Below are 27,370 nucleotides of genomic sequence, written 5' to 3'. Positions count from 1 at the left end.
CCCATTACCACTGTCCCCCGGTGGCCACGGATTACTGCCACAGAGGCCATCTCACCTATTCAGGTGAGAAGAGAGCTGGAGAGGCTCAGACAGGAGAAAGCAGCAGGACCCAACGGCATCAGTCCCAGACTGCTAAAGGCCTGTATTAGCCAGCTGCGTTAAGTAATCCATCACCTATACAACCTGAGCCTGTGCCTCAATATTATCTTAATATTCATCTATCAACATCTCTGTTTCTACACTTGATTTTATATGAGTGATAGATGTTTGTGGTATATTTGCTGCTATGACAACTAAATTTCCCTCTGGGATTAATAAAGTCTCTCTGATTCTGATTCTGAGATTCATTATTATCAAGATGTCCTAAAAACTCCCTGAAAACCCTTCATTTAATTCAAATTGCTGCAGCAGGAGTCCAGACAAGGACTAGAAAGAGAGAGCATATTTCTCCTTTATTGACCTCCCTTCATTGGCTCTCAAATCGAAAATCTTACTCCCCACAAAGTCTTTAATAATCAGGCCCCATCTTATCTTGACATTAACATTATAGTACCGCTTTCTTCCTTCTCTCATCCCAACCAGTCATGGCAGATGACGACTGTTGTTGTGATTAGGTGCTGTGTAAATAAAAACAGAAGTGAATATCACCCATCGTTCCCAGACTGCAGGCTTACTTGTTGTTCTTAGAGTATTTAAAAGTAGAATGGGAGACAGAGGCTTCAGTTTTCAGGCTCCTCTTCTGTGGAACCAGCTTCCAGTTTGGATTCAGGAGACAGACACTATCTCTACTTTCAAGATTAGGCTTCAAACTTTCGTTTTTGCTAAAGCATATAGTTAGGGCTGGATCAGGTGACTCTGAATTTAATTCAATCCTATTCCATTTTATTTATACAGCGCCAAATCACAACAACAGATACCTAAAGGCATTTTATATTGTAAGGTAGACCCTACAATAATACATACAGAAAAAAAACAACAATCATATAACCACCTATGAGCAAGCACTTTGCAGACAGTGGGAAGGAAAACCGCCCTTTTAACAGGAAGAAACCTCCGGCAGAACCAGGCTCAGGGAGGGGCGGCCATCTGCTGCAACCAGTTGGGGTGACAGAAGGAAGACAGGATAAAAGACATGCTGTGGAAGAGAGACAGAGATTAAGAACAAGTATGATTCAGTGCAGAGAGGTATATTAACACATAGTGAGTGAAGAAGAACCACCCAGTGCATCATGGGAATCCTTCCTTAGGTCCTCTCCAATAGGTTTTCATGGAAATTTTAAATGAACTTCAAACAGCTGGTGAGCGTCTTTTTGAAGTTTAATAACACGTTGCAACATGAAGAGAAACACTCTAGTCAAACGGCAAAGTGGTCTCTAATGATGGGCCCTGCCCTGATCTTTTTTATACACCCTCAGACAAAAGACATTAGACAACTCTTACATGCTACCCTATGTCCCTACTATTAAAACCCGATTCTTTGATCCCCATGATAGAACAGAGAAAACCCGACTCATAGTGGTCAAAACATTTTATATGTCTTTTTATTCAATCATCTTCCGGAAGAGAGAGACCCCTGTACCGCCCAAACGCCAGTTGCAGGATCTCTAACATTACAAGCTCAACATGTGTCTTATATGGTGTTATTTCGGTACTTTACACGTCACAGTTTCGATACCAACATTCCTTATATGACAAAGTTCCTCTTTTCTGTGTCTTATCTATTAATATGCCTGTGCACTAAAACTTCCTGTGCAGCTTGCAATAACTTCCCCTTTCTAAGGTCTGTTGCCAGGGCAACCTGTCTGAACTTAGTTTCACTCTGTCTGTTGCTCATACTCTACAGAAAACATGCAGTTTCCTGTCAGCCTGTGACCTAGTCTCATAGCTGGCCTTCTTTTATACATAAAACAATCTAATGAGCAGATACACATTAAAAAATCTCTCTCTATTTCTTAACACTACCCTATTATCCCACTGTATGCACTATTTTATTCTATTTTGTATACTATGTTATTCTATTTTATCTTATCCTATTCTATAGTATACTTAATTTTCACTGCTGTTAAGTTGTACTTTCTGCCGTGACCAAAAAAGTTCCCATGTGAGGGACCCATGGGTGTAACTTTGTGCTGAACATTGGGGGGGTCAAGATCTCTGTCTAAATAAATAAGTAAATCTGGGTAAATTCCCAGATGACTAAACATGCAACTATTTTGCTGGTAATAACTCAAATGAGTAAAGAAAATCAACAGCCTATTTATCCAAGATAATTCATAATTTTATTGCAGGGGTGGGGGTGGGGGGGTATATTCACTGGGTCTGATATTTGGGAGCTCATAACTCCCCTAACCCCACTGGAAAATACGCCCCTGGTGGGACCAATATACCTTACCGTACCTTACCTTATGTCACAGGAGAGCCTGTTGAATTGGCATTATATGAAAGATATTGAATTGAATTAGCATCTCCTATGGAAATCAGTCTTGATCTCAGTGTGGATTATTTACTGTTATGTTTTGATCACCTCAGTTTTGCTTTCTATTGTCTTGTTAATCAGCTGTGTTCCCTGGTGTTTCCCCATTTCCCTAATTTCCTGGTGTGTGTTTATTGTCTTTCTCAACCTGTTCTTTGTTGCATTCTCCCTCAAACTGGATGTTTCTTCATCTAGCTCCAGTAAGGTTTCTTTGATTGGACTTTTTTTTTTAATCCCTGCCTTGTTATGTTTGCTTTGAGTTTCTCAGCATTGAAGTTTCTTGATTTCACATTTTCAGAGACCCCTTCCCTTTTACCCTCAAACATACACATTTGTGCTTAATTCTAGTTTGCACTCTGAACTCTGTCTATATGTGTGGCTGTAGCTCAGGTGGTGGGTCAATCCCTGGCTGCTCCAGTCTGCATGACAAATATCCTTGGGCAAGAAACTAATTCCACATTTCTCTCCAATTAATCCATCAGAGTATGAATGTGTGTGAATGTCAGATAGAAAGCACTTGCACAGAAAAATCACTGAAGAAAATACTTGTGTGAATGGGTGAATGAGACAAGTTGTAAAAAGCTCTTTGAGTGCTTAGGTAGAGTAGAAAAGTACTATATAAAACAGTCCATATAGCATGAAAAATAGGGAAAAATTAGAAAAAGAGAATACAAGCCGAAGAAGATGGTAAATCTGACACTTTAGATCACACAACAGTAGTGTAGCAGCCATTACCTTTTAGTGAAGAGCCCATGTCATATAAACAACTCCAAACGTTTAAGAGGTGAGGGTGAATGAAATGTTTACTTAAGGCTGCTGATCTAAATTGGAATAAAAAGAAAATAACATGTCCTCACAACCAATAATTTCCTTCATCAATCCCTCCATGTCTCCTCAGAGCAAAATTAGATATACACTAATCAGAGATAACATTATCACTACGTGATTTATATTGTGTTGATGCCCCTTTTGCTGCAAAAACATCCCTGACCTGTTGAGCCATGGATCCTGTAGACATTTGAAGGTGTCCTGTGGTATCTGCACCAAGATGTTAGCAACAGATCCTTTAAGCCCTGTCAGTTGCAAGGCGGGCCCTCAATGGAAGAGACTTGTTTGTCCAACACATCCCACAGATGCTCAATTGGACTGAGATCTGCGGAATATGGAGGCCATGTCACTCTTGTTGAGGAAGTTTGAGGTAGGCACACAGATCTGGCCATCCATGTGTCCTTCCATTCCCCCGTGGTTCAGTTTGGATACTCACATGCTCCTTTTGGGGATAGACAGGGGTCAACATGAGCACCCTGACTGGTCTGCAGCTATGCAGCCCCATGCAAGTTGTGATGACCTGTGTATTCTGACACCTTTCTATCAGAACCAACTTTGTGACAACATGTGAGCTACAGCACCTCGTCTGTTAGATTGGCCCACTTGGGTCAGCTTTAACTTCTCACATGCGCCAGTGAACCTTGGCCATCCATGACACTTATGCTGGTTCGTGACTGTTCCTTCCTTGGCCCACTTTTTGAACCACTATAAACCAGGAACACCCTGCAAGAGATGTAATTTTGGAGATACTCTGACTTAGTCATCTAGCCATCTTAATTTGGCCCCTTGTCAAACTTGCTCAAATCCCTTGACATCAACTTTGAGTACAAAATGTTCACTAGCTCTGTAATATACCCCACTCACTAATAGATGCTATGGTGCAGAGATAATCAGTGTTATTCTCTACACCTGTCAGTGGTCAGAATGTTATGCCTAATTGGTGTAATCATGTAGCTCTGTCATCAATCAGTAAATCAAATGTATTCTTTAGTTTTATAACATTCTGAGGAGCATAACATCAGTGAACAAGGAACACATTTTGTAATTGTCCTTTATCTCTGACTCTTTGTAATCGGTTGCAATATTTTTCGCCTTCACCTTGAAACACAGCTGGACTGGTCATCGGGCATACCATTGCCCGGTGGGCAGATGGTGAGTTTTCATTGTTATGGGCCGATAGGGAGTTTTCTTGTAACGGTATAAACAATGAAAGGTGTTGGATTAACCAATTGGACAAGATCGACTCAGGGCTGGACCAATGACAGTCAAGGAGTTTGGATCCACCCTCACCCTTGCTTGGGCAACGACTCTGAAAGCAATCTTATCACAGACAAACAGAAGAAAATTGTACTGAGGTTAAAAGGAACGCGATTTGTCCTGTACTTCAGCTAAAATGATAAAAAGACACAAAGCTGGAGTTATTCTGTCTTTACGCTGCACAGCTGCGTCTTCTCTCATTCTCTCCCCCCTCCCTCTCCTGTTGCTACTTCCTTCATGAAACTGATCAATGATCAGCTGATCGGCTTTTCTCTCTTGTTTGTTTATCGCCCACTTTGCGCCAGAAAGAAGAAACCAGCGGAGGTCACGTTAAACAACAGCAGCACGTTTAAGCTTGATAAGCTGTTGTTAGAATTGATTTAATATTACGTTTTAGTCTCAGCTGATGTTTGCTAGAACCACAGCCGTAAAGCTGCTGGTCATGATATCGGTTTGGATATGTGGTGAGAGGGAAACATAAAGATCAAACCAGGAGATGTCCTTACTGAATAATCAGAGCTGAACAGGTGATGGAGAAACAGGTTTACCTTTTAGGTGACATGAATGAGTTGAAGGGAAGTTATGAACTGTTTCTGAGAGACAAATAACACCAGGATCCATTTCTACATAGCTGACAGCTGGTGACTGTGCAGGGGCGGGCCAGGTAGGGCATTAACAGGGAAAGGGGGGCACAAAGAAATACTTTTCTTTCTTAGTCTCATTTAAAATTTCTCTCCTTTTAGTAAATACATTCTACAACCAAACCTTTCATCTGATGTAAAATCTATAGAAATCATACATATATACCAACGAGAAAGTTGTACATCACTGTTACAACAGTGTTTGTTTTCATTCAAAGGCTTTATGGCTTTTCCTATAATACCTGGTGTGCTGGACTCTAGTCAAAATGCCCAGGTCGATTTTTTGTCCCAGTCCAGCCCTGCCTTGAAATGAAGTATGGAGGCTATGAAGAGATATTGTATATTATTCTGTCTTCTCTGAATAGCTGACCATTGTCAAAGGAAAAGTTTCTTATCCAAATGTGTCTTGTAGACAGGATTGATTGAAATGACTGGGTTTAAATTTTTCAGTCATTAAAAACCCATGCTGAGTATACATTCATTGGACAGGAAATAACTGTGATTCACTGAAGACTGAAGTTTTTGGTCAAGGGTGACCAGACGAGACCTCTTTATTCCAGGGAACACAGAGACACTGAGGAACCAGGAGACCAGAGTCCAAATGCAGCATAAAGAGGTTCAGTGAATGTGGTGTTGAAGGTGTGGAGGTGGATAAGAGTGTCAGAGGAGACTTTGTTGAAGGACAGAGTGCCAGCAGGGCAGTCCACATACACCGCTACTCTGTTAGGGACAGAGGAGGAGGAGGAGATGGTGGTGATGGATATTTCTTTGTTTTTGTGACAGACAGAGTAACCACCATCATAGTAGAAAAGACTCCAGGACTGTTCATTTCCTCCAAACACACAGTTGTTACTGTCTCCTTTCCTTCTGATTCTTCTGTAACTCATTGATATATGAATCCTTCCTCTCCACTCGACCTCCCAGTAACAGCGACCAGTCAGACTATTTCCACACAGCAGTTGAGGATATTGATCAAATCTGTCTGGATGATCAGAATATGACTGAGCCTCCATTACATACACAGCCACCTTGTTGTTGTCCGACAACTTGATCCTACTGTGTGCTGAGTTTGGGTCAATTGTGAGTTCGCAGGAATCTGATGGAAGCAAAAATGACAAAAAAAATTACTTTATTGAACAAATACTTATTCATAAGATCATGCAATATACAGGGTGGGCCATTTATATGGATACACCGTAATAAAATGGGAATGGTTGGTGATATTAAAGTCCTGTTTGTGGCACATTAGTATATGTGAGGGGGCAAACTCCTCAAGATGGGTGGTGACCATGGTGGCCATTTAGAGGTCGACCATCTTGGATACAACTTTTGTTTTTTCAATAGGAAGAGGGCCATGTGACACATCAAACTTATTGGTAATGTCACAAGAAAAACAATGGTGTGCTTGGTTTCAACGTAACTTTATTCTTTCATGAGTTATTTACAAGTTTCTCTTTGTTCACAGCCATTGACATGTCGAAGAGGTTAACACGTGAGGAGCGGATCGAAATTGTGTTGATATCTGGTGAACGCAGTAACCGGGTCATTGCAGCAGATTTCAATGGAAGACACCCTACGAGACCACCCATCTCCCATGCTACAGTTAGCAAACCGCTTGCTAAGTTTCGTGAAACTGGTTCAGTGTTGTCTTGATGCATTCTCAATCATCCAGGAAAGTAAATCTCCAAAAGTTGAATCTGTTCATCTGGACGTAGCGTTTTGTGGGAGAAACGTTTCGTCACTCATCCAAGTGACTTCTTCAGTCTCATATATCAATGAGTTACAGAAGAATCAGAAGGAAAGGAGACAGTCTGAGACTGAAGAAGTCACTTGGATGAGTGACGAAACGTTTCTCCCACAAAACGCTACGTCCAGATGAACAGATTCAACTTTTGGTGGTTCAGTGTTGGATTTGCCAAAATGTGGACGCAAGAAAACTGTCACTAATGAAGAAACATCAGTGGCTGTCCTAGCTTCATTCAGCAAGAGCCCACAGCGTAGCACTCGCCGCATGTCACTGGAGAGTGGCATTAGTCGAACATCCTTCGGGCGGATATTAGCTACTCACAAATGGCACCCTTACAAACTCCAGCTACTGCAGCATCTCAACGAGGATGACCCAGATCGGCGCACAGAATTTGCAGAATGGGCAAAACAAAACTTGGAACAGGACCCTCAGTTCATGCAGAAGATTTTGTTCAGTGATGAGGCAAACTTTTATGTGAATGGTGAAGTTAACAAACAAAACCACCGCTATTGGTCTGACACTAACCCACATTGGATGCATCCCTCCAAGACTGTTGGAACAACAAAAGTGATGGTTTGGTGTGGTATATGGGGTACAACAATAATGGGTCCATTCTTCATCAATGGAAACCTCAAGGCCACTGGATATTTGAAATTGCTACATGATGATGTGTTTCCCTCTTTATGCACTGAAGCTGGCACTTTCCCTGAGTTTTTCCAGCAAGATGGTGCACCACCACATTATGGATGCAAGGTCCGAGCATTCCTAGATGAACAGTTTCCTGGAAAGTGGATTGGTCGTCGTGGGCCAGTTGAATGGCCCCCAAGGTCTCCCGATCTGACCCCCTTAGACTTTTATCTTTGAGGTCATCTGAAGGCAATTGTCTATGGTGTGAAGATACGAGATGTGCAGCACCTGAAACTACGGATACTGGATGTCTGTGCTGGCATTTCTCCTGCGGTGTTGCTATCAGTGTGTGAAGAGTGGGAGAAGAGGGTTGCATTGACAATCCAACACAATGGGCAGCACATTGGACACATTTTATAAGTGGTCAGAAACTTGTAAATAACTCATGAAAGAATAAAGTTACGTTGAAACCAAGCACACCATTGTTTTTCTTGTGACATTACCAATAAGTTTGATGTGACACATGGCCCTCTTCCTATTGAAAAAACAAAAGTTGTATCCGAGATGGCCGACTTCTAAATGGCCACCATGGTCACCACCCATCTTGAGGAGTTTGCCCCCTCACATATACTAATGTGCCACAAACAGGACTTTAATATCACCAACCATTCCCATTTTATTACGGTGTATCCATATAAATGGCCCACCCTGTACTTCTAATACAACATTGTGAGTCCAAATACAGGGTGTATCAACAGGAATAATCTGTGCCTCAGTAAACGTGGTTCTTAATGTTGCGTAATTTTTGTGTACCATGAGGTTTTTCTGGATTTCAGGAAACTACTGATACACTACTATTCAAAGGTTGCTATTATTCTGAAAAATGATTTTTTTTTTCTTCCTGTCATGAATAGGAAATAAATAATTTCGTCCTTCATAAGAGGACCATTCATTCTGACTCTTTGCCAAGAGACAATCAAGTATCTTTCAAAGCATTTGACATGGCACTGAAAAAAGTGGCAGCCATCCATGTTAAAGATCCATTTTTACTAAGGAAAAACATTAATTACAGACTGTCAAATTAAGCTTTTGTTGAACCATGGCTGGAATCAGCCACAGAGATTTGTGGATGAGGGACAGTTGAGGGGGGTTTATGTATCGAGTCAGAATGCCTCCAGAGAGTCTTTAGAGGTTTTGCACTAGAAAGATACTAAAGAAGTCTGAGATAACTATTTCACTAACTATAAGTTTTAAAATCTTTTGGATATTTGAATGAAGTTTCTGTTATACATATGGTTGACCATTATAGCTAATGTGTTCTTCATTTAAACATACTTACATTTTTTCAGACCATGCCTCAGCCATCGGACTCCACCAGGATCAAATCTAAAAAATGAAAATTAAATAAATGTCAGTCAGAGAGTGGTGAGTTACTATCTAATACATTTTATTATTAAACTGCTTCATGCATGGATGCATCGCGGCTGGAATGGCCAGTGTGTTTGAGGATCATGGATCCAAAAGCAGACACAGCAGACACACGAGGGACAGGCCTAGATTTTAACAAAAAGTGAGCTATTCATTTTGGCTGATAACTACCACAAAAACAAAAGCACAAGCTGTCATGGTCCGCAGCTCGGTGTCTGAGGAGCGGTGGGGATGCCCACGCTTACGGGTGTGGCTGTCGCCTTCACACCTGCATCCCATTCCAGGTGATCATCAGGAGGACTATTTAACCCTGCACGGCCGGCTGCTCCACGCCAGTCCGTCAGTCACCATTCAGTGGTAACTTGGCCCCTCGTGAAGGTTGATGTGGAATTTCTGGTTTCTATGAACTGTGTTAATCCTGTTACTGTGGGCTCAGATTATTGTCCGCCGTGTTCGAGCCTTCACCTGCCTGTCCTCCTGCCCGCCTGGAGTTCAGATAAACCACCTGTCATCATCCTCTCCGTCTCCCTGGAATCCTCTCCCGCGGACACTCACCCCTCCCTCCGATCCCCACGGTCCGGCCCCGATCGTAAGATAAATAGCTCTACCCCATTGTATGCTGTCATTTCCCTGCTCCCCAGTAACTCTCTCCCTCCCTCCAACGGTCCTGATCACAGCATTCCCGAATCGTTTATCTCCCGGTCTCTTCTAACATTTCCCTTTGGTTATTCGGGGTCACCTTTAGTTAGGAAATAAAGTTTATTCTGCATGCATTTCCTGCGTATTGTGTTTGCTTCTGGGTCCAGCTTGTGTGTTAGAACTATAGTTCTTGACACAAGCGAACAAAGGTTAAAATAAAATCAAAACTAAACTGGGAAAAAATTAACTCAGGACATGGAAAAGCTCTATTGACAACCATAAACCTATCAGGACCAGAAGTTGCTAAAACCGAGACTAGGTAGCCATGACATCCATGGAACATGAGGTGAGGAGAACAGATGACCTGACACTGAAAAGAGGGAGATAGAGAATACAGAATGGTAATGAGGGAAGTGGAAACACTTGGGGAATCACAGCTGACACAAATTAACCTGAATGCTACAGGGGAAGCAGAACTAAACACACTGAAAATAGAGCACGAGATTTCACAATAAAACACAAACATAATGGACCATAGACATGACAACACAAGCTTGACAACATGATCATGTCAATATAAAATCAGCAAAGAAAATACAAAAATAACACAAAAATGCTGGGTCACAGACCCAGCCCCCCGCAGCATGCATGCTTGTCATAGGCATTAACATTAGAAACAGTGGGGGTTTCTAATCCAAAACTTGAGTCATTGTAAAGTAAGCCATTATCTGTAGACTTAGATGAAGGATCTATTATAAATGCCAGAATTTAAACTCACACTAGTCTTTGCTGTTTTTCAGGCTCCCTTCCATCAATGCAGAAATAACCTCCTGTTGAGAACCTCCAATTCCCTTTTATTTAACAGTCCTCTGTTTTTCTGTAACTGTGATCAGTTCTGATGAGTTCTGATCTGAGCAAGTGCAATATTGTATCAAACAAGAACAAAACTGCACATTTGTGTCTAACATCACTGTGTTTTGTAGATGTGGTGGATTTGAGACTTAACTACAGACATTCAATTTTAATTTAAGGGGTTTTAAAAAAGTTTTGCATTGTCCGCTTAGGAATTACACACATTTTTATGCAGTGTGTCATAATTGGACGGTGGTTGGTTTTGAATTCTCTCTCCTTCAAGCTGATCATCTTGCAGGCACTATCCTCCCTTTTGGTTGGAGCTTTAGTATAAATGGACCAGCTTTGCCAGTTTTCACCAGATCTGCTTCCAATGAGTGACCAAGAGGCCAAACACTCCAGTGATTACTTTTTGTTTTTGCTCATACTTGTCTCTCCCTTTTCCCACTCTTCCCCAGAGCCTAAAGCCTTATGTCCTCAATCTTCAAGAAAGCCGGTTCATTCATCAAACCAACTGGGATCACTCTCCACAACTTCTCCACCTGCCTGCCACCCTTCAATGGTAACACTTACCTGGATTAAAACCAGCACTCTGGTTTCCATTCTGGAAAGCCTGTCACACATTGAACCAAAAGTAAACTCATTCTTAGACAAACTAATATAAATAGAAATATAAAGATAGATTTTAATACAGGGAAGCTGTGAAGCAATGGCTTCAGGTACTCACTAATGGCCACTAAGTGTCTGAAGTCCAGAACCCAAGGTCATCATCACATGTCATATATCCTCCCTGAGATGCTCTTCTTGGCCATTACTAAAGTCACCTTCATCTGCTGCTTTCTCTGCATTCGTTTTTGTGAAAACCTGTTCTGTTGAGTTGAGATTAGGGAACTATTGAAGAATATCCCATTTCTTTGCTTTGAGAAACTCTTCTTTGGGTCATTCATTTCCACTGTGAAGTTCTGTTTGATCAGTTTTGCAGCACATTATAGCCCTGTAGACTTGAAAATCATCCTGCTTCTATGAACTTTCATCACTAAAAAAAATCAATAAACACTGGCGACCTGGTTCCACTGGCAGCCTTACATGTCCATGCCATTATATTACCTCCACTGACCATGAGCTTTTTTGCTCTCTATACTTTTTTCTTTCCATCATTCTGCAACAACTTCTTCTGTCCAAAGAAGTTACCAAAGTTACCTCTGTTTTTTTTCTGTCTAATGACAATTTACTTCATTTTGAGGCTATGAAAATGGAGAGCTTTGTGTTATAAAAAAAATTCTCATTCTCAGATATTACTGGTAGAATTTTGTTTAACTCTTGATCCTTGACACTTCAAGCATGTTTGATGTTTGATTCAAAATCAACTGTGTTAGTGTGATGAGGCAAAAATACAAGAAATGTCTGTCCAAAAATTTTTTGGGCAAAGTATAAACACAGAAACAGCTTTGATTTTTTTTCTCTGTGTTTAAAATAAACATGTTAATTTGATATAGTCTGACAAATCTTAATTTAAGAGATGCCAGTCTAAGGAGCTTGGAAAGAAAAGCCTCTGGACTTTTTGCTTTTCTTTCCAAGCTCCTTAGACTACAATGACCTGGATGACTGAGAACTTTCACAGACCTAAGAGACTCCAGTTTACAATGTGGACTCTCCGATCCAGCTGAGAGTAGTTTTTCTCCTGAATCCTGCAAGTTGTTGTTACCCAGATCCAGCTCCCTGAGATTAGAGGATTGAATAACTCTGATCAGAGCTCCACAGCTTCTCTCCGAGAGGTTACAGCCATTTAGCCTTAGGAAAGTTATTGAACAAGAGAAATAAATGTAAGAGTTAAACATCCACAATGAAAATACATACAAGGAACACAGAAAGAACATAGACTTGCCTTTGAATCTGATAAAATACAAATAGTTACCAAAATAGCAAAATATAACCTCTATAGTAGATTAGATGGTAGATTAGCTGAAATGCTGTCATATTTCAATAATTCTAATGTCTTAACGGACTGAAAATTTAATAAAGCATTAAACCATGTTTGATATTTTCCTCCTTAGTCAGAAATGTTACTCAGCTTCAATGTGAAAAAATATATATATTACCCATACCTGAGAGTTTCCAGTTTGCAATGTGGACTCTCCAGTCCAACAGATAGAAGATTCAGTCCTGAATCCTGCAGGTCATTGTTGTTCAGGTCCAACTCTCGCAAACTACAGGAGTGGCAGCTGAGAACTGAGGACAGAGCTCCATAGCTTTTCTCTGAGAGGTTACAGTCACTCAGTCTGAGGAGACAATAATACATTTATAAAATCTAGCAACAATTCGAACAATATATAAGCCCAGCTATCACTGTACTTACAGAGCTTTGTTGGAGGCTTTGACCACTGGTAGCAGCCTAAGAAGAGCCTCGTCTGAAGCAGAGTATTTCTTCAGGTCAAACGCGTTCAGATCTTTTTCTGATGACAGTAAAATGAAGGCCAGAGCTGACCACTGAGCAGGAGACAGTTTATCTGTGGAGAGACTTCCTGATCTCAGGAGCTGTTGGATCTCCTCCACTAGAGAATGGTCATTCAGTTCATTCAGACAGTGGAACAGATTGATGCTTTTCTCTGCAGACAGATTATCAGTGAGCTTTTCCTTTATGTACTGGACTGTTTCCTGATTGATCTGTGAACTACTTTCTGTCTGTTTGAGCAGACCTTGTAGCAGAGCCTGGTTGGTCTGCAGTGAAAGACCCAGGAGGAAACGAAGGAACAAGTCCAGGTGACCATCTGGACTCTGTAAAGCCTTGTCCACAGCATTCTGATAGACACGTGTCTCTACAGATTCTTCTCTTCTTTCAGACTGTTGGGGGGTTGGTTGTTCTTCCAGCAGGTTGACTTTAGAGTTTTTTAACCTTAGATGAACATGAAGAGCAGCCAGAAACTCCTGAACACTCAAATGGATGAAGCAGAACACCTTGACCTGGTACAGTCCGCTCTCTTTTTTAAGGATCTGTGTGAACACTCCTGAGTACACTGAGGCTGCTCTGATATCGATGCCACACTCTATCAGGTCTGATTCATAAAAGATCAGGTTTCCTTTTTGCAGCTGATCAAAAGCCAGTTTTCCCAGAGACTCAATCATCTTCCTGTTCTCTGGACTCCAGTGTGGATCTGTCTCAGCTCCTCCATCATACTTGACCTTCTTCACTTTGGCCTGAACCACCAGGAAGTGGATATACATCTCAGTCAGGGTCTTGGGCAGCTTTCCTCCCTCTCTGGTTTTCAGCACATCCTCCAGAACTGTAGCAGTGATCCAGCAGAAGACTGGGATGTGGCACATGATGTGGAGGCTTCGTGATGTCTTGATGTGGGGTGTGATCCTGCTGGCCTGCTCCTCATCTCTGAATTTCTTGTTGAAGTACTCCTCTTTCTGCGGGTCAGTGAATCCTCTGACCTCTGTCACCATATCAACATAGTCAGGAGGAATCTGATTGGCTGCTCCAGGTCGTGTGGTTATCCAGAGGCGAGCAGAGGGAAGCAGTTTTGCCCTTATGAGGTTTGTCAGCAACACATCCACTGAGGTGGACTGTTGAACATCAGTTAGGGTATCAGTGTTGTGGAAGTCCAGAGAAAGTCGAGACTCATCCAGACCATCAAATATGAACACAACCTGGAACTCATCAAATTTTGACATTCTGGCTTCTTTGGTTTCAGTAAAGAAGTGATGAACAAGTTCCACTAAGCTGAACTTTTCCTCCTTCACCACATTCAGCTCTCTGAACGTGAATGGAAATATAAACTTAATGTCCTGGTTGGCTTTGTCTTCAGCCCAGTCCAAAATGAACTTCTGAGTTAAGACTGTTTTCCCAAGGCCAGCCATTCCCTTTGTTAACACTGTTCTGATTTGTTTGATTCTTTGGGGTGAGCCTTTAAAGATGTCTTCCTGTATGATTGTCATTTCTGGTCTGTGTGGTTTGCTGGATGCTGTTTTATTCTGTCTGACCTCATGTTCATCATTGACCTCTGCAGTCCCTCCCTCTGTGATGTAGAGCTCTGTGTAGATCTGATTAAGTGGGACTTTTTCAGCTCTGGCAATTCCCTCGAAGACAGTTTGGAACTTCTCCCTCAGCTTAGACTTGAGACACCACTGACACTGTCGAAGAGACTCTTATTGGGGCAATATAAAAGCAATAAAAGTGTTTAAGAGTGGTTAAAAAAAAGAAACAACTCAGTATGGTAAAGTCAGATCAGCAACCACAGTAATGGCAATGTCATTGCTCATTTAGTAAAATGCTTACCATGGTCTAGCATGTTAGCATGCTTTCTGAGTGAAATATATGGTATAAGTCTCCACAGTTTATCGAAAGCAGACTCAGTCAATCTTAAAATTCTTCCTCTAGTTTTCATACATAGAGGGATTTATGTACTGCCACGTGGAAAGCGACAGTACAGAGACTGTTCTGGGGGCCGGCCGCATGGAAAGCAGCAGCATAGAAACAATTCCAGGGGCCGACCACGTGGAAAGTGGTGGCGGCGCATGCGAAGCAGGTCAGGAGGACAGCTGCATGTGAAATGGCAGCGTTTGAGAAGCAGGTCCGGAGGTCGACCTGCGAGGGCGAAGCTCCTTGATCAATGGCATGGAAGCAGCAGATTCTGCTGCAGGAACAGACAGCAGCGTGGAAGGTGCGGATTGCTGGAGTGGCTCTACCGAGCCCCTAGCAGAGACAGATGATGGTACGGAAGCTGTGGACAGCTGGAGTGGCTCTCCTGAGCCCCCAAGGGCAACAGACGGTGGTGTCGAAGCTGCAAACGGCTGAAGCGGTTGTCCCAAGCTCCCAGCAGAGACAGATGGCTGGAACAGCTATCCAGAGACATCTGGCTGAGGCGAAGCAGGGCCAGCTCAGGATGCTGTGGCTTGAGCTGTGCAATGCAGACAGTCTGTTCAGGTCGTGATAACAAAATTATATCCATGGCTGGCGGAGTGAGCATGCCAGAGCTCTAAGCAGGGACAGAAGGCTGTGGCAGCACCACTGTTTTCGTCCAACATGGCCAACATGGCTGTATAATGCACAGACTCACGTGATGCGACCATGACATGGACCCAGCAGACTTTGCTCGTGAGATCTCACTCACCTTCTGAGCCTGTGGAGGAGCATTTCCCACACTCTGGACACTCTGGCATTGTCCATTGGACTAAACACCATGGAGGCAATTCTTCAGGACTGCCTTCATCTACACCAGCTTCCTATGGCTTTGGAGTTTGCCTACAATTTGGCCGTGGCAAGAGAGGCACTACAAGCACGGGAGCTCGTAGATCACCTCAAGATGCTGTCTTTCACATCACAGCAGCAGCAACAGATGTAGCCCTGCACAACACTGCAACAGTGGCAGCGGACGGAGCCTTCCGTGACACCACAGCAGCGGCAGCTGAGAAGAATGCCTACGCCCCCGCTATGGCACGTCTTTTCCTCCACCTTGTGATCTGACCACACTATGGACCCTGTAGAATTCTACCTCTATGAGTAGCAGCAGGCAGCCTTCATCGAGCTGGAGGAAGGTCCGGTGGAAGCCATGGCACATCCCAGACTATAAGCACATTTTTCATGAGACTCGTTTAGCTCTCATGGGTCCCTGGAGTTGCTGTAAACTCCCATCTGTCGCTCTGCCAGCACCCAAATCTCAGACGCTTCAGGTGGGAGTACTCAGGTTTTCTCTAGACACACATTCTTCAGCCTTAGCGCTGCCAGAGACTCCGCTGTTTTCCCCACCAGCTTCCTCCTCCAGAAGGAAGGGGCACCCACACCATCAGTGTTCCTCACCACAGTCGGGATCCTGCCTTTCCCCAGAACAGATGAGAGCGGTGAGTGATGAAGACTGTTCTTCTTGTGCTCCTACTGCACGAAGTAATAAAAAGGATCTCGCCACCGTCTGTCTCCGCTGGGGGCTCCGAGGAGTTCATACAGCCGTCTGCAGTTTTCATTCAATTCAATTCAATTCAATTTTATTTATATAGCGCCAAATCACAACAAAAGTCGCCTCAAGGCGTTTTCATGCCCCTGTTTACCTCTGCTGGGGGTCTTGAGGAGTCTGTTGAGCCATCTGTGGTTCTCCACACTGCCATCTCTTCCTGCTGGAGGGGGCCCTGAGGAGTCTGTCCGGCTGTCTGTCTTCGCTGGTGGCTCGTTAGAGCCCACCCAGCACGATCTGCACCTCCACATTCACCCACCAAAGCACTCCAACACTGGTCACTTTCCAGGCCAGTAAACATGAAGCTTCACCTTCGCACACGGTCCCACATGGTCGACCTCCAGACTTGTTTCACTGTCGCTGCTTTCCTCGTAGCCAGCTTCCTGGACCATTTTTTCACCACTGCTTCCCACTCGGCAGGCCTCCTGAACTGCTCTATCACCGCCGCCTCCCACACAGTCAGTCTCCGGACCTTCTTTGCCTGCGCCACCGCTGTTTTTCAATTCAATTCAATTCAATTCAATTTTATTTATACAGCGCCAAATCACAACAAAAGTCGCCTCAAGGTGCTTTATATTGTACAGTAGATTGCACAATAATAAATACAGAGAAAGACCCAACAATCATATGACCCCCTATGAGCAAGCACTTTGGCGACAGTGGGAAGGAAAAACTCCCTTTAACAGGAAGAAACCTCCGGCAGAACCAGGCTCAGGAGGCGGCCATCTGCTGCGACCGGTTGGGGTGAAAGAAGGAAAACAGGATAAAGACATGCTGTGGAAGAGAGACAGAGATTAATAACAGATATGATTCAATGCAGAGAGGTCTATTAACACATAGTGAGTGAGAAAGGTGACTGGAAAGGAAAAACTCAATGCATCATGGGAATCCCCGGCAGCCTACGTCTATTGCAGCATAACTAAGGGAGGATTCAGGGTCACCTGGTCCAGCCCTAACTATATGCTTTAGCAAAAAGGAAAGTTTTAAGCCTAATCTTGAAAGTAGAGATAGTGTCTGTCTCCCGAATCCAAACTGGAAGCTGGTTCCACAGAAGAGGGGCCTGAAAACTGAAGGCTCTCCCTCCCATTCTACTTTTAAATACTCTAGGGGCAGCAAGCAGGCCTGCAGAGCGAGAGCGGAGTGCTCTAATAGGGTGATATGGTACTACAAGGTCATTAAGATAAGATGGGGCCTGATTATTTAAGACCTTGTATGTGAGGAGCAGGATTTTGAATTCAATTCTGGATTTAACAGGAAGCCAATGAAGGGAAGCCAAAACAGGAGAAATATGCTCTCTCTTTCTAGTCCCTGTCAGGACCCTTGCTGCAGCATTTTGGATCAGCTGAAGGCTTTTCAGCAAGTTTTTAGGACATCCTGATAATAAAGAATTACAGTAGTCCAGCCTGGAAGTAATAAATGCATGAACTAGTTTTTCAGCGTCACTCTGAGACAGGATATTTCTAATTTTAGAGATGTTGCGCAAATGGAAGAAAGCAGTCTTACATAGTTGTTTAATATGTGCGTTGAAGGACATGTCCTGGTCAAAAATGACTCCAAGGTTCCTCACAGCATTACTGGAGGCCAAGGTAATGCCATCCAGAGTAAGAATCTGGTTAGATACCATATTTCTAAGATTTTCAGGGCCGAGTACAATAACCTCAGTTTTATCTGAATTAAGAAGCACAGTCGGCCTCCAGACCTGCTCCGTCTGCTCCGCAGCCGCTTTCCAGGCAGCCGGCCTCCTGAACTGCTCTGTCACTGCCACCTCCCAGACGGTCATGTGCCTACGTTTCCCTGTGTTTCTGGTTTCAGTTTTTGTTCCACGTTTCTAGTTTCCTAGTGCGTTAGTTCCAGTTTCTCAGTGTTGTGTTCCTAGTTTTCTAGTTTATTTTTGTGGGAGTTTATTTGTTTGAAGAATTTTCCCCAGCAAAAAAGCTGCAGTCCTTAGTTGCTTTTTCGTGTTTGAGTCCTGCATTTGGGTCCACTTCCTGCCTGACACAGCCTCAGCCTCAAATGACACCTAGCCAAAGATTTTTTTTTCATGTCTGAATTTTAGCATCTCTAAATGATAAGGCCTTATAGTGCCGCAAATGCACTTTAAAACATATGTAAATCTCAGAAAAAAATATACACTCACAATTTTAATGTTTGAAACATTTACTTAGTTCTCTTTTTAAATGTTATTTGGATTTAGATTTAGATTTAGATTATTGGATTTAGATTTTTAAATTGCATTTTAACAAAGATTTAGAAAATCATTTTTTTTTATTTAGGATTTGAAAATGTTGTTTGAAATTGGATTTTTATTGTGAAATCAATTTCCAAAGCTATTATTGATGAATTTATAATTTACTTAGAAATACTGATTTATAATTATCATTTATTTTAGATTAAGTGATCAAATAATTAATTGCTTTATTAATGTCTAAATAAATATAAGCATTTAAAAAAGAATTAGTAGATGAATTTATTCATGCATATGTTCTTGGACAATTCATTACTAAAACACAAAATGCTTATTTTAATTTACGAGACTCTTCTGGTCCTCCATTAACAGAAAATGTTTGAATCTTCTGCAGATTTTCTCTAAGCTGATACATGTGTGACACGTTCACATCATATGAATTATCAGCTGCTTCTGTTACAGGCTGGATTTAAATTCCAAGAGTTTACGTCATATTTATGTTGACTATGTAACTGCCTACAGTAAGACTACAGCAGGCAGAGAAATACCAAACTGAAACGAGCTCTGATTGGTCACCTTCATGTGTTGACACCTTAGTGACATCACCTCAGATTATTCAACTCTTACCTTCTGATAAAAATGTCTGGTCTGGCTGTTTTTGTCTCTCCACAACTTGAGAAGGTTTACCTAGTGGACGAAATCTGACATCATGAACAGGTCTTTGTAAATGTTTTCATCTTTTATGATTTATGCAAGATTTGTGTTTGTCTGTGTGTGATACAAGATATGTTAAGTGTGTAGAGACAGAAAAGTCAGGTTTAAAAAAGTTAACTAATACAGATTTAGTTTATTAATATGCTTTATGATATTTCTCATATTATCTGGAAATTGCACCAAAGAGTGCGATCGTGGCTCAAGAGTTGGGAGTTCGCCTTGTAATTAGAAGGTTGCCGGTTTGAGCCCCGGCTTGGACAGTCTCGGTTGTTGTGTCCTTGGGCAAGACACTTCACCCATTGCCTACTGGTGGTGGTCAGAGGGACCGGTGGCGCCAGTGTCTGGCAGCCTCGCCTCTGTCAGTGCGCCCCAGGGTGGCTGTGGCTACAATGTAGCTTACCATCACCAGTGTGTGAGTGTGTGGATGACTGGATGTGTATAGCGCTTTGGGGTCCTTAGGGACAAGTAAAGCGCTATACAAATACAGGCCATTTACCAAATGTTTCATGTTATTTCTTTGACTGACTGACTTGTATGAGTCTTGACTTTGTCCAAAATCTTTCGTGTGACTTCCAAAGCATCTTCACTGTATTTATTTGTCATCAAATTCACTGTTTGCAGTTTATCAGCTGTCTGAAGATCACTCTTTGGGATGACTGGTAAACCGTTCAGTGACTCAGGTTTCTGTAGATACCACTTAAAATATTTCAGTTCCTTCGCTCCCAAATCCCCCAGTGTTTCCAGAAGCTGTGTCTGCAGAGATTCCTTCATCTTTGCTCTGTAACAACACAAGAGTACAAATCTGAAGAAATTTGTGAACCTCGTTAATTCATGTTTGATAAGAAGGTTGAGAAAAGTGTGAAAACAGTGTTGAGCATGATACATTTGACAATGTTGTTTCTAAGGATTTCAATTCCTGTCTTTCATATTAGAAATCTGAATACATGTACAGGTTATAAAACAGGTCATAAATGCATAAATCCTGTCACCGCTTGTTTGTAACGTAGTCTGGTCCAGTCCTTTAACAAAAGCAATCTTTTTTTTTTAAGTTATAAGTTGCTAAAAATAAAACTATATGATGTCCATTGCAATGCTCTTACAGAATGAAATGAGATAGCAGGAAATATGGACTGGCTAACAGTTGGAGATTAGCCTATTCTTTGTTAAGTTGACAATAATTAAGTTGACAACTACCATATTCACAAATACTGTTTGCAAATCGTCTACAAGCAGTGGTCCATCTTTAAAGTTATTAGGCAAAAATGTCTCTTCTTCTACTGGTACTTTAAAAATTCAAAGTAATTCCTTATCCTCTGGGCTGATACGGCACCGTGAGGTCTTTAATACAAGATGGGGTCTTACCAAATGCAAAAAACCAGTCCTTTAAATTTGTTTGATATGGACACTGAAGGACATGCTGGTCATAAGTGATTCCATGATTGCTCACAATGTTACTGGTGGCCAAGAGTAAGTTACCTCAGTACCTAACCTAACAAATAAATCTCACTATCATAATCATACACACAATCATACCTTTCACAACACTGATATGTCATGGTTCTGGGTCAGTTTGACCCAGTATTTTGAGTTGTTATGTTTTGGTGTGTTTTTGCATTATGGATTGTTTTCTTATTCTCTTGTGGTGCTTTTGTTGATGATGATGTAGTTATTCTTGTTTAGGGATTAGTTCTTAGGTTTTGTGTTCTCATGTTTATTGCAGGTTTAGTTCAGTGTCTAGTCTGTCTCTCTCTGTCCAGTCCGTGTCTTAGTTTAGTGTGTATTGTTTCCTGTTTGATTTTGAAGGATTGTCTCTTATGTCAGTGTGTCCAGCTTTGGTCCTCCTGTCTCGTTAGTCCAATTTCTCCCAGCTGTGTCTCCCTCCTGTGGCCCATTCCCTGATTACCACCCTGTGTATATTAGCCCTGTGTTTTCCTGTGCTCAGTGTCGCGTCGTACCCTCAGATCCTGCCTGTGTGTTCCAGTTTGTGTTTTCATGGTTTGGTTACTGTTTTTGTTTGGTGCCAGCAATAAAGCTGTGGTTTTCAGTTACGTTTCCATCTCAGAGTCCTGCATTTGGATCCTCCTCTCCATCCGCCTGCACACAGAGCCCTGACATGATCATAGTAATGAGGTTCTGCAATAATCACATCTGATAAAGGGTTTAAATGTGGTAAACTAATCTGTATACCAAGCACGCCTAATCATATCTCACTTTAGCAGGTATTCAATACTGAATATATAAAGCTTCTCCACCACCATGTCCATTGCTGTCTCTCCTATAGATTAAAAAAAAACCTGTATTCCTATAAGCTCATTGCTATACTGATATAGAATAGAATTCAACTTTATCATCTTTGCACATGATAGTGCAAGGCAACGAAATACAGTTTGCATCCATCCAGAAAGTGCTTTAGCAATAATATAGATATTACAAAATATATATTATCATTAATGTATATATATATATATTACAAAATATGGGTCTATTATAGTTATAAGGGTACAGCTGGCGTATACCATTATCATTAGTAATTCCCATAAGTATTCATAATAAGTGTAACTGAAAATCTTAAAGTATCTTCCACTTGGGCCTGGGAATTACAGGGCAAGGACCCCAATGCAGACTTCTTAAAGAAAAACACGCCTTTATTAACAGAAAGTCCAAAACAAGCTAATGCAAAAAAAACAAACCAAAAGGCAACAAACAGGGAGGAACACTGTCAGGAAATCACTATCCTTAGTATCCTTTGTTAGGTAATAAATGTATCATCTTAAATGTTTATTTTGCTGATTATATTGTTTTAGGTATAAAAGAAGGCCAGCTTTGAGACAAGGTCACAGGCTGACAGGAAACTGCAGGTTTTTGCAGAAGTATGGGCAACAGACAGAGTGAAACTAAGTTCAGACAGGTTGCCCTGGCAACAGACCTTAGAAAGGGGAAGTTATTGCAAGCTGCACAGGAAGTTTTAGTGCACAGGTATATTAATAAACCAGACACAGAAAAGAGGAACTGAGTAGAAGGAGTTTGTTTGTAATGAAACTGTGTGTGACGTGTGTAACGTCAAGATGGAGTATATAAATATAACTAGGCTTCCTCTTTGTTTTTTAGACCTGAGGTTTTGTGTGTGTGTTCAGGTCTCCATATCCGGATATGTAAAATAAAGATCATTTTTAAAGTAATAAGACCACTTCTGAGCTGTGTCCTTTTTTGGCCGTAAAGAATCCAAAGAAACCAATTTAATACTTGGTGCCAGTGACCCGGATTCTTGTGCGGCTGAGGGGACTAATTTGGACCTTCAGGTACGATCTGATATGAGGTGGACAACAGACCGGTCTAAAAGATTTATAGGTAAGCGCAAGCCTGTTGAAAATTGTGCACACTGGATGAATTCTAAATTAGTTGTCCACTGAATTGATTGATTGTTACCATTAAATTGGCTCAGTAGTGGAAATTAAACTAAATTATAAAATCTGTTAAGTAGACTTTCAGTAGTGACATGTCCATGATAATTTGGGGTAATTAGAAATAAAGAGAATTAAAGTTTGGGGATATTTGATGAAAGCTCATTGTTGTTAATACTGGGGTGGATTTTTAATGGTTGTGACGTATGTTTGAAGTTGGTGTGTTATGTGTGTAATGTCAGCCAAGAAAAGAGATTAGATTAGGACATTTGGTCGGGGAATTTTATTCCCACACTGTTCCAAAAAATAGTAATGTCAAAGTATATTACTGTAATTTTTTACAGTTTTGTACTGTCTTCCTAGGATATCATTCAATTTACATAAGCAGACTGTGATCTTACATGTCAAAGGTAAAACAACATAACATCACTGTAAATATAGTAAAACACAATTTACTTGTTTTTTAAATATATTTTTTTGTACATATGCATATTTAGATCTTAAAAATACATCCAGAAACAGCTAGTTCTCTCCCATCATGCCTTGGGACATGTGCTGCTGTTTAGATGTTCTTGTTTTATTGTTTATGGTTAGTTAATTTTAACTGTTATCTTGAATGTTGTGTTTACGCCGTGGTGCAGAGTCACTGACAGTTGTTGTTTTGTAGCGGGATGTCACTCATGTACCATGAGTGACTTCTGTTCTGCTGTTGTTGAAGGTTGAGGCACATGGAAACACATTAAAGTGTTTAAATAAAGAGCTCCCCCTACCAGCTTGGGGTTGAATAACAAGCTCAATATCTTTGAGTTGATTAGTTAAGATTCTTTTGCATGCCACAATCTAAATCAGTTCACCGCCACGCTGTGCTAATTATATATATTTTTTTAATAAATGTAGAGGTAGGAATTGCAATTAATATAAATCTCAAAGTATTCACAACATTCCTGAACAGAAATAGGCCTCTGCACCTGGGGTGAGGGTGTGGCCATGAAAACAATGTGATATGCCATTGGATGTTGGGACACATAATAACATGACGCTAAGCATCAGCCAATGAATGTGAACTAACAACAACAAGGTCGCGGGTATGGCTGCGACCGTAGGAAAGAATCGTGCATTTTACAGTTTTGTTCTGTTCTTCTAAAATATCATTAAAGTTACGTAAATAGACTTTGACTTCACATTTCAAATGTAAATGAACGTCAAATCACTGTAATGTAATGAAACATAATTGTCATGATCATTAAATGTATCTGTCTGTACATATGCATATTTAGATTGTTAAAATACATTCACAAATGTATCATGATTCCACAAATATCTGTCCGTTATTTGAAAGACTGAACTGTTGGATTCAAATGTAATGCTATGGTAAAGTATATAACATGATCCCTATAAGCTTGTGTTACATCACATAAGTATTATTATCATTGCTAGCTAGGACGATCGTGGCTCATGAGTTAGCAGTTCGCCTTGCGATCAGAAGGTTGGCGGTTCAAGCCCTGGCTCGAACACTCTCGGTCGTTGTGTCCGTGGTCAAGACACTTCACCTACCGCCTACTGGCGATGGCCAGAGGGGCCGATGGTGCGATACGGCAGCCTCTCCTCTGTCAGTCTGTCCCAGGGCATGCAATCCATTATTAGTTAAACCAACTGTTAACTGTATATTTCTGTACATTTACATATTATGATTCATATTGCCACATTCATTGACCTTGTTTATAGGTAATTTCATTGTTTGATCACATTACAGTGTTCCTAATTTGATGTCTGAAAGCACTTGGAAAAGGCAGAATCCCATGTAACATTACCGCAACAAACTCTATTTTCACTACTGAAAATGACCGTATTTTTATGGGACAGTTATTTTCTGTTATTTTACGGTCGTATTTTGGCGCCCCAGCTGCCGGAATGTTACTGTTTTTTGGGGATGTTTTCTTTTCCTATTTATAGATGATTTCACTGTTTAATGACATTAACATGTTCCTAATTTAATGTTTAGCGGCACTTGAAACAGGCGAGATCCCATGTCAAATTAGCGCAACTAATTGTATTTTCATTACTGGAAATAACCGTATTTTTATGCGGGAGTTATTTTCTGTAATTATACGGTCGTGTTTTGGCGCCCCAGCTGCCGGAATATCGCCGTTTTTTCAAGACGCTTTTTCTAACAGTGCACATTGATTATAGGGTTGGACCCGGGCATCAGATAACAAACTGGCGGTTAGAGTCCACAGTGATGCTTCCAGAATTATTTAAATTGTAGGACGGAGACGGTGTTTCTCTATGGGTGCAAAATGTTCTGAGTGTGATGGCTCCATCTTGCGGCGGACGCGCTGCAATTTCCTGCGGCGACAGGGTCATCCAGGTGATACCCGCGACAGGTAGGGACAGTCGTTAATAATCAGTGGTCAAGTACCACTTTACTTGCACCGTTTGACTGACAGGGCGGGGTCCCAGCCGTGATCATTCAACGTGACTGACAGGTCGCAAATGCACCAGTGCGACCAAATATTTTCGGGTAACAAAAAAAAAAAAAAAAAATCTCTGCAACTCTCCGTGTGGTCAACAAGAGACACACATTATGCCCCTATCGTGGACTAAACCAATCAGAGATAGTCGGGGGCGGGACCTCTCTGATTGGCCGTGGTCCAGTTGAAAGTGCAGGTGGAAGAGAGAGGTGAGTAGCTTGAATAAAGCCATATCAATTCATTAACGGATTCCACACAAAGACGTAAACACAGAGCGGACCCGACGCATCAGAATCAGCTTTGTCTTTCTCGGCTTTCTCACCCCACGGCCCGAACACGGACACGCTGTCGGAGCTTAGCAATTCTGATGCGTCGGGTCCGCGCTGTGTTTCCGTCTTTTTTGCGCCGATTCTGAGCTGCAGGTTTTGTCTCTCCAACCAAAATTCGCCAAGCCAGCAGCAAAAGAAGCAGCAAACTACGCTTCACATTTGATCAATGTCGTCATGAATTCCCTCTGACTTTTGCTGTTTTGCTTCCACCACGATAAAAATCACATTTCATGCACAGCTCCCCCTCTCTCTCTCTCTCTCTCTCTCTCTCTCTCTCTCTCTCTCTCTCTCTGTACTTCAAGAACAGTTTCCCGTCTCAAATCTCAGTTTTCTGCATTATCTATTCGCTTATTACCCACCAGTCTACCGTTGTTTACAGCGCTGTCGGCCGCTGTCTTTTTCTTTTCTTTTTTCACTTAAATGACCTCGGACAAGAAAGCCTAATGTCTGCTGTTCAATACTGAAGAAATTTAAACTTCTTAAAATTATGCAAAATTGCAGAATATTGCAGAATATTTTTAAGGTTATCTGCTATAAAACGCCAGACCAGGAAAATCTCCTTCATGTTTTTCTGTGTTTTATTCTCAGTTACTTTGACACAAAGGCATCTGCTGTGATGTTCACAATTCTGATGAAGTCTCACGTGTATCAGTACTGATAAATGATCAGAATTATAATATTTCTGACTGTCTGAGGCTAAATTGAATCAAATCAGGACTTTGAGAACCGGAATCGAATGGATGATAGAAATCAGTGATGATACCCAGCCCTAGTGAGCAGCCTAGGCCTGACAGAAGTGGATATAGCTGTGGGTAATAAGAAAAGATGAAAAGAACTATTGATAACTTTTGTGTCAAGTTAAGGCCTGATCCGTCTGAAATTCATAGCCAGCTCTGACACGGTGCCATCAATCTTTGAATGCTGAAAAAACAGCAGTTTATCCAGAAAACACATTATATGCTGCAATAAATGCACTGCCCAAGTGTCCCCTCTCCCCACTGGCTTTCAGTAGCAGGCAGCAGCAAACAGGTCGTCAGAGGAGCCAAGATGATGATTAAGTTTAACATTTTCTACAATATTGACAAAGCAATTTAAGCACAAGTTTGTTAGTTAATAATTTAGAAATGAATATTGTCTGTATGGACTTCCCCCCAAAGAAAGTGCACATGTAAAACTGCGGTGTTAAGCGATGCGGTTGAAAAATTTGAGTGCGCCTAACTTTTGTGCCGGTACGCCTAAATTTTTTAAGTTAGGTGTAGCGGTGCGCCCATGTCAAAAAGTTAGTCTAGAGCCCTGCCTTAGAGGCTTTTAAATTAGTCGAAACGGTAGGATGACTAGTACTAGAGGAAGATGAAGTGAAGATGTGAATATGGTAATGGAAATAATTTATCTTGGCAGTTACTGGCAGTCTTTTGATATATATATAAATGTGTGAATGTATAAGTGAAGTGTAAAATCGTCATTTGGATGAATGATTAAAGGTGCACATTGTTTTGAGAGAAAAGTGTGTGTGAGACGACAAAGTTCAGGGAAGTGTGTAAAATGCTGATGAAAGTACTGCGTGAAATAAGGGTGAATTGTTTTTAGATCAAGACTTAGCAGAATTACAGAGGGTGTATAGACTGTAAATATAAAGAAAAAACAAGAGTTCGATTAGTATGTAGAAACAGGAAAGAGGGAAACAGAAAATATGAGGCTGTGTGTGTGAGAGGAAGTGTGTGTGTGTGACAGGAACTTTGCATGCCCATAAAAGGAAACTGGTTGATGTGTGTAGTGTGAGATCAGAGAGACCGAGGAAGGAATGTCTTAAGAAAAAGTGATAAAATGATA

The 27,370-nt window shown here is 41.5% G+C and overlaps 1 protein-coding gene across 2 annotated transcripts in view; it reads right to left on the bottom strand.

Moving 5' to 3' along the window:
• Positions 1 to 5,713: 5,713 nt before the first annotated feature.
• Positions 5,714 to 27,370, bottom strand: part of LOC116309240 (NLR family CARD domain-containing protein 3-like) — a 51,840-nt gene continuing 30,183 nt past the window's right edge. The window contains exons 2-8 of one of the 2 annotated variants that reach the window (XM_039599201.1): positions 19,870 to 20,117; positions 19,253 to 19,312; positions 12,849 to 14,640; positions 12,598 to 12,771; positions 12,116 to 12,283; positions 8,913 to 8,959; positions 5,714 to 6,295 (exon numbers count right to left, since the gene is read on the bottom strand). In XM_039599201.1, the coding sequence (XP_039455135.1) occupies positions 5,751 to 6,295; positions 8,913 to 8,959; positions 12,116 to 12,283; positions 12,598 to 12,771; positions 12,849 to 14,640; positions 19,253 to 19,312; positions 19,870 to 20,110 (3,027 nt within the window). In that variant the 5' untranslated portion in view covers positions 20,111 to 20,117 and the 3' untranslated portion in view covers positions 5,714 to 5,750. Of the gene's footprint in view, positions 6,296 to 8,912; positions 8,960 to 12,115; positions 12,284 to 12,597; positions 12,772 to 12,848; positions 14,641 to 19,252; positions 19,313 to 19,869; positions 20,118 to 27,370 lie in introns of those variants that run through there. The other variant, XM_039599202.1, reaches the window with a different exon arrangement.

Source organism: Oreochromis aureus, linkage group 15 (genome assembly GCF_013358895.1).
Source record: "Oreochromis aureus strain Israel breed Guangdong linkage group 15, ZZ_aureus, whole genome shotgun sequence".
NCBI classification, from domain to species: domain Eukaryota; kingdom Metazoa; phylum Chordata; class Actinopteri; order Cichliformes; family Cichlidae; genus Oreochromis; species Oreochromis aureus.
Note: the sequence above shows the minus strand (reverse complement) of the source record. Positions and strands in the feature narration are given on the sequence as shown.